The sequence below is a fragment of the Macrobrachium nipponense genome, chromosome 12, assembly GCF_015104395.2.
Source record: "Macrobrachium nipponense isolate FS-2020 chromosome 12, ASM1510439v2, whole genome shotgun sequence".
NCBI classification, from domain to species: Eukaryota; Metazoa; Arthropoda; class Malacostraca; order Decapoda; family Palaemonidae; genus Macrobrachium; species Macrobrachium nipponense.
Window position 1 is genome coordinate 53,373,906 of NC_087205.1, and position 11,504 is coordinate 53,385,409.

The 11,504-nt window shown below is 42.3% G+C and overlaps 1 protein-coding gene across 7 annotated transcripts in view; it reads right to left on the reverse strand.

Annotated features, from left to right (window-relative positions):
* Positions 1–1,220: 1,220 nt before the first annotated feature.
* The window catches only part of LOC135224540 (uncharacterized), a 19,169-nt gene continuing 8,885 nt past the window's right edge, over positions 1,221–11,504 (reverse strand). For 4 of the 7 annotated variants that reach the window (XM_064263613.1, XM_064263615.1, XM_064263617.1 and 1 more), the window contains 3 exons: positions 8,876–8,948; positions 2,939–3,025; positions 1,221–2,375 (listed from right to left, as the gene is read on the reverse strand). In XM_064263613.1, the coding sequence (XP_064119683.1) occupies positions 2,179–2,375; positions 2,939–3,025; positions 8,876–8,927 (336 nt within the window). In that variant the 5' untranslated portion in view covers positions 8,928–8,948 and the 3' untranslated portion in view covers positions 1,221–2,178. Of the gene's footprint in view, positions 2,376–2,938; positions 3,026–8,875; positions 8,949–11,187; positions 11,323–11,504 lie in introns of all 7 variants that reach the window. The other 3 variants (XM_064263618.1, XM_064263619.1, XM_064263620.1) reach the window with 1 other exon arrangement.

The following is an 11,504-nucleotide window of genomic DNA, read 5'->3' on the forward strand; positions in this document are numbered from 1 at the left end:
GTTTCTGCAAATGGGCTTGAGAAAGCTAGAGGGATCCCCTACTTTCATGCATTCATTGGATGTGACATCGTGCCTGCCTTCCGTAAGAAAGCGAAGAAATCTGCTAGGCAGACTTGGAAAGTATTTGATGATATTACTGAAAGATTCATCAATCTCAGCCAGCATCCAACATTGATTCGTGATCTTGACACGCAGAGGCTGGAAAGATTCGTTGTCCTCATGTACGATAGATCAAGTGCAGCTACTGGTGTGGACAAAGCAAGACTAAATCTATTTGCCCACGAGCAGAGGCCGTACAACTCAATTCCACCAACACAGGCAGCCCTCAAAGAACATGCAAAGCGTGCAGCCTACCAGGCTAGGATCATCTGGGGCCAGGCAACCCACTGTAATCCACATATGAGTAGTCCAGATGAATGGGGGTGGACACAGAAAGGAGAAGCATGGCAGATACATTGGACAACGCTACCACCAATTGCAGCAAGCTGTCAAGAATTGACAAAGTGCTCCTGTAAGAAGGTTTGCAAAGGAAGATGCAAGTGCTCTCAGGCAGAACTTCCCTGCACATCACTCTGCAGCTGCATATGTGAGCAGTAGCAGATTGAGAAACAGCAGCACAGTATGCATAACTTTGAAAATGTACTAGCCAGGAAAAACTTATGTAAAGAAAGACAAACATCTTGGTGGTCATCTTGAGAAATATGTCTCAGAGTACTTTTTAAACAAGAAAATATATTTCAGCAGGCTTCAAAACATAGGAATCCACACTTAGATCATACAAATCAGACAACTACAAATATTGCCAAGCAAAATATCTACTTCAGGTGGTTATTTTGGCGGCCATCTTGAAAGTGGCTACCATCTTGGAATTTCAATTGACCAATCGGGCAGATTTGATTAATATACCTTGGAGGACACTTGTGCCAAATTTGATGCTTGTATCATCATTTGCACGATTTTTCTGTTATCTGCCCCACTAATAGCAGATTTGAAAGCAATTATTAGAAAAATAGAGAAGACTATTTACAAGTTAAATGCAACTGATGCAGCAATATCTTTCAATAAGACTTGTTTGAAAGAGGGTCTCCTTCCAATAAATCATATATAAGCTAATTTGCATGTTTGGCCAAATGTGTATGGAGGAGTTATATAAGAATGCTAGATTAGTCCTTGTCTCTTTGCGTTAGGCGAATACCAGCGAGATTTAAGGTAAACACAAATTGATTTCTTATTTTGTAATTAATTTCCAGTGCCAACAATTCATACCTTTGTTGCCATCTTAAAGAAAATTATGTTCAATGGACCATTTGGAGCAATGAAGATTATAATTTTACCACAACTGGTGTTAAAATCTGAGGTCAAGTTTAGGCCTACAAAATATCATGCAAATTATTTTTTTGATCAAGGACAAAATTAGTTGAATTGCCCTTTGCTATTAAAGAATATTAAAAGGCTTAATGTATTATGTATCGGCTATAGGTGATGAACTGACGGCAACCCCAATGCTGAGCCGATACATTGGGTCAAAACTTTAGCGGGAGCAAAGCGTTGCCACATGCCATTGCTGCCACGTTGCTTTACGTGAGAATAAAATTAGAATTCGTGGACCCGTCGGTGTATATTTTCCTTACTTTGCAGAATAGTTATCTTTGATATGTTAAATAAATCTACTAAATTCTAATTTATTTCAAGTGAAACATCTTTGAAACGAAATATTTATTGAAAAGTAAATAATCTGGCACCTACATATGGCAATATTTCCCTAACGAACAATGAATTATGAAACTACGCCAATTGGTCATTCGCCAACTATACAACTCAGTAAAGCCTAGTGAATGAATGGTAGTGTGATGTTTTTAAGGCATAAAACCCTCAAAGAAGATAGAAATGAAAATGTAATTGGGAGAAATAAGGCTTGAAAGAATAAATTTAAAGGATGTGGAAGTTGATGAGAAGCAACTATAAAAACAATATAAGAATATAAGAATTGGCACATAAGCTTAGAATAAACATGAAGCAATTTATTTTACAATTAATAAATGTTTCAGGATTTGAAAGACCGGCGTTTATTGTTAACATAATCTTCAAATAGTATTGCTTGCTCCCAATGAATGTGCAAACATATCCAGTAGTTACCAGGGGTTGTAGGCTCACAACACAGATTTAACCTCTTGACTACTATAAAAATAAAACACTCTGAATAATGAAAGGCACAACAAGCAGTAATTTAAACAAACTTGCAGCAGAACCAGCATTGCATTCGTTAGTATTGCAATAACAAGTATGCATAAAAATTCCACGAATTTCGCTTTTCGAACATTTATTCTCTTCTTTTGTTGGCCAACAATCTCTCTGCTGGGTCAACAAATTATTGCCTGTAAAAGAATAAAATATAAAGTTAGGAATTTTAGTACAGTATTTAATCTCAAGAATGATAATATTTTGCACACTTAAAACTTATTAAAAAGTAGCCCCATTCCAAATTGAAAATATCTCGAAAAGGTAAATTGGTGAGCTCCTTTGATGGGTTAGGAGGAAAGACTATATCAATGTTTATAATTATTAACACCAACTTTGTACATAACTTTTAACCTTCTTTAAATGCACTAAGGCTAGAGGCAATCCATGTGTTCTAGGCAGAGCTAGGAAAATTATCCCACAAGAGATTGGTCTGAGAGAGAGAGAGAGAGAGAGAGAGAGAGAGAGAGAGAGAGAGAGAGAGAGAGAGAGAGAGAGAGAGAGAGATTTAGACATACATAAAGGCAATTCCTTTAATACACAGTGCACAATATATGTGATTAACTAGAACCTGCAGCTCTTTCGGTATCATGAGCCATCTATCAAGGGCAAGAAGGAACTAGCTTTGCTGAGAGGATGGTATGAGAATTTTTTTTTTTTAATTATATGTAAGTAGGCAACAGTTCATAAAGAAACTCACCTTGCGTTGTGGTAATATTCATACAACTGCCTTCACAGTCCACAATCGTACAGCTTCCATCACATTTGTAGCATTTCAGCGCTGACCCTGTGGTTTTAGGAAAATTCACATCAGTATTACTCATATAGCCTAACTTTTGCAAGCACGTTAGTCATTAGCTGGACAACAAGGTTTAAAAAGCAAACAAAGACTTGTCTTAAACCTAAGCTAAAAACAATCTATTTCTTTCCTTTTACTGTGCCTCCGTCCATATTCTCTTTCTTCCATCTGACTTTCCACCCTTTCTAACAATGGTTTCATAGTGCAACTGTGAGGTTTTCCTCCTTTCAAACATTCTTACTGTCAATTTCCCTAAATGCTGAATGACTTATAGGTCCCTGCACTTGGCCTTTGGCCTAAATTCTACAATCTGTTCACCTGTAGTAAGAATGAGTGACATGATCACCTGATATGTAAATTTAAGAATTTCTTTTAACATCAGTTAAGAATTCTTTTGTCTCTAGTTTTTTTCGGCAAATGGATATTTAGGTTTTGAACTAAGATTTTAGCGAGGTACCTTTAATTAATTCAGTTTCATTAAGTGACAATTCTAACGACAGATATGTTGAAACACTTTTCAGGTTTCTTGCAATATGTCTATTTTAGCTGTAATTTCTTCTGATGCTTTCTGCTACATCTGACCTGTGTACAGCCTAGTCTTAATAAAAGAATATTTATGGGAGTACTTTTACAGGTGTCTTAGATGGTTAATCTTCCTTTTATCGTTCACATAAATTCAACTTAAAGATGATAAATATAAAGAAGGGAAAAGATATGAAAAGAGATAATGATGGCTAACACGAAAGTGGGCTTATCAAAGTATCCTTCGTTATCTAGCATATTCTGGTTAATGGCGATTTTATCTTCAGATTTTAATTTTCGTAGCTTTAGGGTATTTTGTGTTAGGGGTTTGCAGTTTGCTATGCTATAAGAAACGACTATAAATTATAATTCGTAGTTACTTGGGTTCTATCCAACTTTGTTCCAAAGTAATGTAGTTTTTTCAAGGTTTCATACAACAATACTTTTCAAGATTTTAAAGTTCTGCATTTTGAGGTTACTATAGACATACTGGGCATTAACTTGTATGGACGGCATTTTGCCAAATGTCTGTCCTCCCTCTGTACATACTTTTATACCATATACTAAAATGCAGAGCATTTTACAGCCTATCCGCCAATATATATATCATGTAAAAATGTACTCTCTGCACGAAGATATATGTATATTTTCAGCTGCGAAGAAACACAATCGCAGCGGGGGCTCCATCCCTTTTGTATGTGCATGCGTGATGGACACTACATTTCTGTCTGCACTGCTACCTCATATACAGCCGTCTCCGTTCAATAAAGTTAGAGCTTTCTCCTTGCCTGATTCCAGTTTGCACAACTGGCGACTTCCCAGTTTAGGAAGGTAGCAGCTCAGGCCACCTACCCCTGAAAACCTTTAACCCATACGATGCTCAGTCTAGTTTCTCTGGTGCTCCTATCCACAGTTGACCACAACGCCATAAGCGAACTCAAAACGGCATGTCCTCTACAGGAGTGTTTTGGTGTTTATCTCACGGTTTGGCCTGCCATTTACGACGCCTGTCGACTGTAAGAGTGAGCAGGCAGAAATGGAGAACTCAGCTCAAAACTGGAAGCTGTCCATCGCCGTTCCTTCTGGTTCTTCAATGCCCCAACCCACGGCACGATCCATGCTCTCCCAAGGTGGTTCCCCGACACCCCGACCCACGCCCCGATCGACTTCGTTGCTCATCGCCACCTTGCCGACAGAGCCCCACTCTGTCAAACTGCCTCCCTTCTCCAGTCAGAACATCGCAGTCTGGCTACGCCACGCAGAGATCCAGCACTGGCTCCACAGGATCACCAGGGAAGGAACCAAGGCGGGCCTCATCACTGCATCCTTCCGGGAGGACATGTTCAACCGCCTCGCCCCCTGGATGGCCAGCCAGCCCAGAGCGCTGCCCTACGAAGGCCTTAAGACCCACCTCATCCAGGCCTTCTCCATCCCGGTCCCCAAGAGAGCCACCCACATCTTCAACCTGCTGGTCAACCCCATGACCACAGCAGACCCAAGGCTAGCCTGGCACAAGCTCCAAGGATGCAGAAAGGAGGTAAACCTCCTTAGACAGCTCTTCCTCTACCAATTCGCGCCCCAGTTAAGCAGCCAGATCCCCGATGCGGAAGACCAGGACATGGAGAGCCTGGTGGAGTGGGCCTTTGGCCTGTTCACCTCCACCCAGGCTGCAAAACTCTCCACCCCACCATCAGTCAAGAGCCTGAAGCAGAAGGAACCTGAGGAGGCAGGCATCAGCGCAGCCTTCCAGAGAAGGAGAAACTCGCAACCCCGCAAGGACAACAGCTGGTGCCGCTTTCACCAGAAGTTCACCAATAAGCCGAGGAAATGTGAGCACCTCTGCTCCTTCGTGCCTCCAAAAAAATGACGGAAGTAGCACCAAACGCCACCCCCAATTCCTGGCAGCAGCAGTAATGAAGTCTCGCCCCAGAGGATTTTACATTGAGGACAACATCTCCAGCCACAGGATGTTGGTCAACACTGGTGCCATGCAGTCAGTGTTCCCTCCATTGGCAGAGGACCGTAGCCACGCCCCCAACTCCCCAATCACTCTTGTAGCCACCAAAGGAACCCCCATCCACTCCTATGGCACAAGGACCCAGACCATCGCATTCCTGGGCCGGACCTACACCTAGCCCTTCGTCATTGCCGACCTACGAATCCTTCTCCTAGGGGTGGACTTCCTAGCCCACCATGGACTCTTAGTGGATGTAGACCCCCAACACCTCCTCGACACCGAGACCTGCCTCTCTCGCCCACTCACCACAGGACCCAGGGCGCCCACCATCTCCTCGGTTTTTCCCCACAGGTACACCTCCCTCCTACAAGAGTTCCCGGACATCTTCCGATCCAAACTTTGTCAGGTGGCAGGGGCCATGCCCAAGCACAGTGTATACCATTACATCGACAACAAGGGCCCCCCAACACACACCAAGTTCTGCTGCCTCCTGCCAAAGCTCCTTCAGGAACCCAAGAATGCGTTCACGGAAATGGAGCAGATGGGCATCTGCAGGAAGGCTGTGAGCCCGTGGGCGTCCCTTCTCCACATGGTGAAGTAGGCTGACGGTACGTGGAGGCCCTGCGGTGACTACTGCCACCTGAACCTCATCAGCACGCCCGACAGTTAACCCCTGCCGAACATGCAGGACTTCACTGGGCCTCACCACGGAGCAAAGATCTTCTCTAAAATCAACTTCTTAAATTCCTTCTTTCAGGTTCCCGTCCATCACAATGGTATCCCAAAGACGGCAATCATCATGCCCTTCGGGTCCTTCGTGTTCACCTTCTCCACCTTCGGCCTGCAGAACGCCAGAGCCACCTTTCAGCACCTTTTGGCATCTTCGACAACCTACCCTTTTGCATCTCCTATGTGAATAACATCCTCATATTTTCCTGATCACCGGAGGAGCACCTGAACCACGTCCAGGCCATCCTGAAGCACCTGCAGGAGGATGGGCTTGTTGTCCATTTTGACAAGTGCACCTTCGGTGCAGAGAAGGTGGATTTCCTTGGCCACTAGATCACCCCAGCAGGGGTACGTCCCATGGCATTGAAAGTGGCTGCAGTGAGGAAGTTTCTGATGCTGACGACAGTTAAGGCCCCCCAGCCCTCCAAGAGTTCATCGGGATGGTGAATTACTACAGAAGATTCATTCCGGACATCGCCTGCACCATGTGTCCTTAACCCAAGGTCCTGAAGGGCAACCCAAAGAAGCTGACGTGGTGAGAAGTCCAACAGTGTGCCTTCGACCGCACCAAGTCGTCCCTCAGCAGAGCCAGGACCCCAATGCACACCTGACACTAAACCAACAATGTCAGCAACACCGCATGCGCTGCTGTCCTGGATCAGGTGGTTAACAGGGTCCCCACACCACTAACCTTCTTCGGCAGGAGGCTGAAACCCACCGAGACCCACTACAGCACCTTCGACCCTAAGCTCCTCACTGTCTACCAGGCCGTCCCCCACTTCAAGTACCTCCTGGAAGGCATCTCATTCACCATAAATGCAGACCACCAGCCACTGGTCCACGCCTTCAACAAGGCGAACGACGCTTGGTCTGCAAAACAGCAATGTCACCTCGCAGCAATCTCTGAATTTGGGTACTCCATCAAGTACATCCCCGGTGAAAGGAGCCCCATAGCCGACGCCCTCTCGAGGATCGAGATAAACTCCTTGCACCTCGGTGTGGACTACGAGGACCTGCCACGTGAGCAAGCCTCCAACCCCAATGTACCAGCCTACCAGACCACCATCACCAACCTCTGATGGGAGGATATTCCCTTCAGCCCTTCCAAGACAACGCTCCTCTGTGACACCAGCATTGGCCGCCCACGCCCCCTGATACCCACCTCCAGGAAGAACCAGGTATTCAATGTGATCCACGGTCTCTTGCACCCATCGCCAAGCATGACAACCAGACTCATGACAAAAAGGTTCATTTGGCATTTGGCACAACATCAAGAGGGACTCCCGGGAGTGGGCCAGGAACTGCATCGCGTGCCAGAGCAGCAAGACAGGAAGGCATTCCGAATTGGGAATAGGCTCCTTCCCTCAACCCAGGCAGAGATTCAAGTATATCCGCGTTGACGTCGTCGAGCCCCTTTGCCCATCCAACAGTGACAGATACCTCCTGACGGTGATCGACCGGTCCACCAGGTGGCCAGAAGCAACCCCGATGTTAGAAGCCACAGCAGACGCCTGCGCCAAAGCCCTCCTATCCAGCTGGATCAGCCGCTTTGAAGTGCCAGACAACATCCCTACAGACCGGGGAACCGCCTTCACCTCAGAACTGTGGACCCCCTGGCATGCCTAATGGGGACCAAGCACCATACAACCACGGCCTACAACCCCCTTTTGTATGTGCGTGCATGATGGACGCTACGTTTACGTCCACACTACTGCCTCAAATACAGCTGTCTCTGTTCAATAAAGTTAGTTAGAGCTTTCTCCTGGACTGATTCCAGTCCTCACAAACTGCTTTCATGCAATTATTTATTGGGTCCTATCAAAATAAAAGAAATTACTTACAAGCACTGTTAAGCAATTCAATTTCTTATTGGTTCTGTGATATATGAAAGCGCACATGAATTAAAGTTCTAAGGGCATCTTTTAACCAAGCAACAGTACCGAAGCAGATTTGGCTAAATTTTTGCAGCTATAAATAATGATGCACCCATAATTTTTTCAAAGAAATTTACATATTTCTTCTATTACATTTCTGACCTCATTTTGCTTTTAAAGAATTCTAAAGTTTAATGTTGCCTGTACAGGCTGGCCATAACCGAGATGATCTACTATCTTTCAGTTGGATTATGATAGTATTCAGACAGACCTTTGCTTAAATTAGTTTGAATGACTAATATTAAAACCAGCAATATTAACTATACCTTCTCCTACCGCCCCATCCTCACCCCCACAAAAAATTGTCATCTTTAAATATCTTACGATTATTCCTAACGCATCGTGTCTTTTCCTCATGAACATTATCATCTTCACAGTTACTTCTGGTCATTTCCTACATCACGTCAGACAGTTCTCATGTTTAATGTTTTTCCCATGTCTGATGATCTATAGCTTGAATGACTACGTCTATCATAATTTGTTTATGCACTCTATCGAACCACCGGCTGAGTTTCAACAATGTTTGTCATACATCATGTGCTCAACCAAATGTCAACAACAAAAATCCATTAGGTTAAATTGAAGGCTTTTAAGTCTGTCATTCCTTTATTGCCCTGAATCGAACCCAGGGGCCTCATATTTTGTAAGCTATGTGTGATAAACTACGTCGTGACATCAGAGAAAGAGAAAACTTACCAATAATAAGGACAGCAGACAAGATCAAACAAGTTCCAATGTAGCACTTCATGTTTCAGTAGTATAACCAGCCCTGTAAAACAGATAAACAAAAGTCTTTTAAAAATAGTTCACTGGTACAAATTCAACCTGGACCATAATAATAAATAAGTTTTGATATAGGAAAAAATATTTTTTGATAGTTGCTGTTAGTCATCAAAGGAGTTACTCTTATTGTTTCCCAAGGGCTCCATAAGACAGACCAACGAATCTCAAAGAATTCTCTTATAGTTGGTCTCAGCCAAAATATAAAGGACTCGATAATTCTGTATCTTGTCTACAGCAATTACCACGGTTTTCCCTTCATCCTTCTCATAGAGATGTGGTATCAGCGTATTTAAACCATTTTCCTCATTACATGACGTTTGTCAAGACAGATGTGTTAAACTTTGTTGGTTTAGAATCAAAGATGATATCTTAATTTATCGGCTGGCTTTTATTCTCTGTAAGAAAGTAGAATACAAAGTTTACATGACGATAAAAATGAGCCATGGATGAAGTTAGCTATATAACGGTTTCGAGAATGAGTTCCAGCAACGTGTTAAGCATAAACAACAAACAGTGCACCATCATTAAGATAGAGGCAAACGCTTTTGAAAAAGATACACAAATATATGTCAATATACCTTTAAGACGTCAACATTCATGACAATATTTTGTGTTCATGAAAATATTACACTTACAAAGGAAGTGTTTATTTCAGGGGATAATGTAATGCTTCCACACAACGTATTTTAGTTCGGAAAAACAACCATTGCAAAATAAATGAATATGAAAAAACCAAAGTTTAACCAACTTTTCGAAACTATTTCCAACCAATCATCCTCAAAGAATGGTTGTAACGTAATCAGTAGGCCGGCTTGGCTGCAAAGCTATAGCTGGACTCTGCTATAGCGCTGCTCAAGAGGCAGTTTGGCTAGAGTCACTTTTTAATGAATTACATTTTGATAATAGATGTCCAATATTAATATATGAAGCTATTCAGTCTGCAATATATCTTACTAAGACTTCCAAGGACCATCCTAAGTCTAAGCATGTAAGTATAAAATATCATCGAGTTCGTGATCTAGTTACTGTCCAACTGACATGTTAGCTGATATTTTCATAAAAGGTTTGCCTACAGAAAAAATTTGTTAGACTCAGATCAATGTTAAGGTGCATGTTCGTTTTGAAAAACATGCTCAATGTAAGGAGTGTTGATATTTAGTTTATTTTATCCACTATCTCGCTGTAGCTGGTGAGTCTGTTACACTAATTTTTTTTCTTTTTTTATCGTTCATAGACATTGGTCTCAATTCTTCAGTTTTTCGTGGCACATCCTCTGAGCATAGATTTAAGGACACCATTGATCCTTTAGCACATTCTGTTGCATCTTGGGTTATACGGAGTTCCAACCAGCTGGTTGATGCTTACCAGACAGCTCAACTCTCTGTCATCTCAGCAGTAAAACTGAACACCTTCATTACTGAGCATTCCTCGGGGAATCCTATCCTGCTACACCTCTACTACCGTTCAGTCAGCTACCCTCTTGAATGGCTCCTCCATCAATGTCATATTTACTAGCAGTATCTTTTTAGTACAGTCCCTCAGTAAGGTCTTTCGGCAAATGTAGAGGGATGCTGGAAACACTTGACTATACTCTGTTTTTTTTTCCATGTGTCAATCCGCCTGTGGTGTTTGCACATGGTAACACTGTGTCCCGGGCTTTAAATAATATCCAATTTCGAATATTAACGGTGTAATTCGCATACAGTGAATTATCAAAACTATTTCAGTTGCAAATGTATTCCCAGATATCCTTTTATTTACCTAAAACTTAGACATAGTGTAACTATTTGAAGCCCAGGACGGAGTGTTACCATGCGTGACCACCATAGGCGGATGGACAGATGGAAAAAACAGAGTATAGTGTCTAAATTGCACCCACATGAAGTGCACTAACCCTGTGTGGAGATTCTGGACTGAATACCACTTACATTCCAATACATAACATCATCAGGTTAGGGTGATACTCGGCATTATCAAGAGACAATCTTCAGATATTTCATTACCATTTCCTATCATATCCATCTCTTCATTTCTTTTTATTTTTTATGATTTCCAGAAACCTCAGATTGTAGAGACGTGAAGAATTCGTCTCAAGCTGAGTTTTTTCATACTGAACTTTTAGCCTGTATAATATTTTTCATGATAATACTGATTGATTGTATTGCTCCATACTTTGCTCTTTCTCCTTACTTTTATTTCTAATTTTGCCTCCCTCATGGACACACCTGTTCTTCCTTGTAACATCTTTAGTTTGGTGTTGTGAGTATAGAAGGGATACTCTTTGAATCTAGTATGATGGTGTTGACTGCAGTTAGCACAAAGTAGTGTCCCATGATTCCAGTCTTGGAAGACTGCCAGATCTGAAATTTGCACATTTGCTCTCAGTATTACATATTTCGTTTGTTTGTGTGCCCACATTTTTTCAATCAAAAGTGGTGAGGTATATATGGTCTTGGTTTTGTTTCAATGCAGAATTGTAATTTCCTGATGATTACCTTGTCCATTAAATAAAGTATTCCAAATTTTGAAAGTAACTTATATT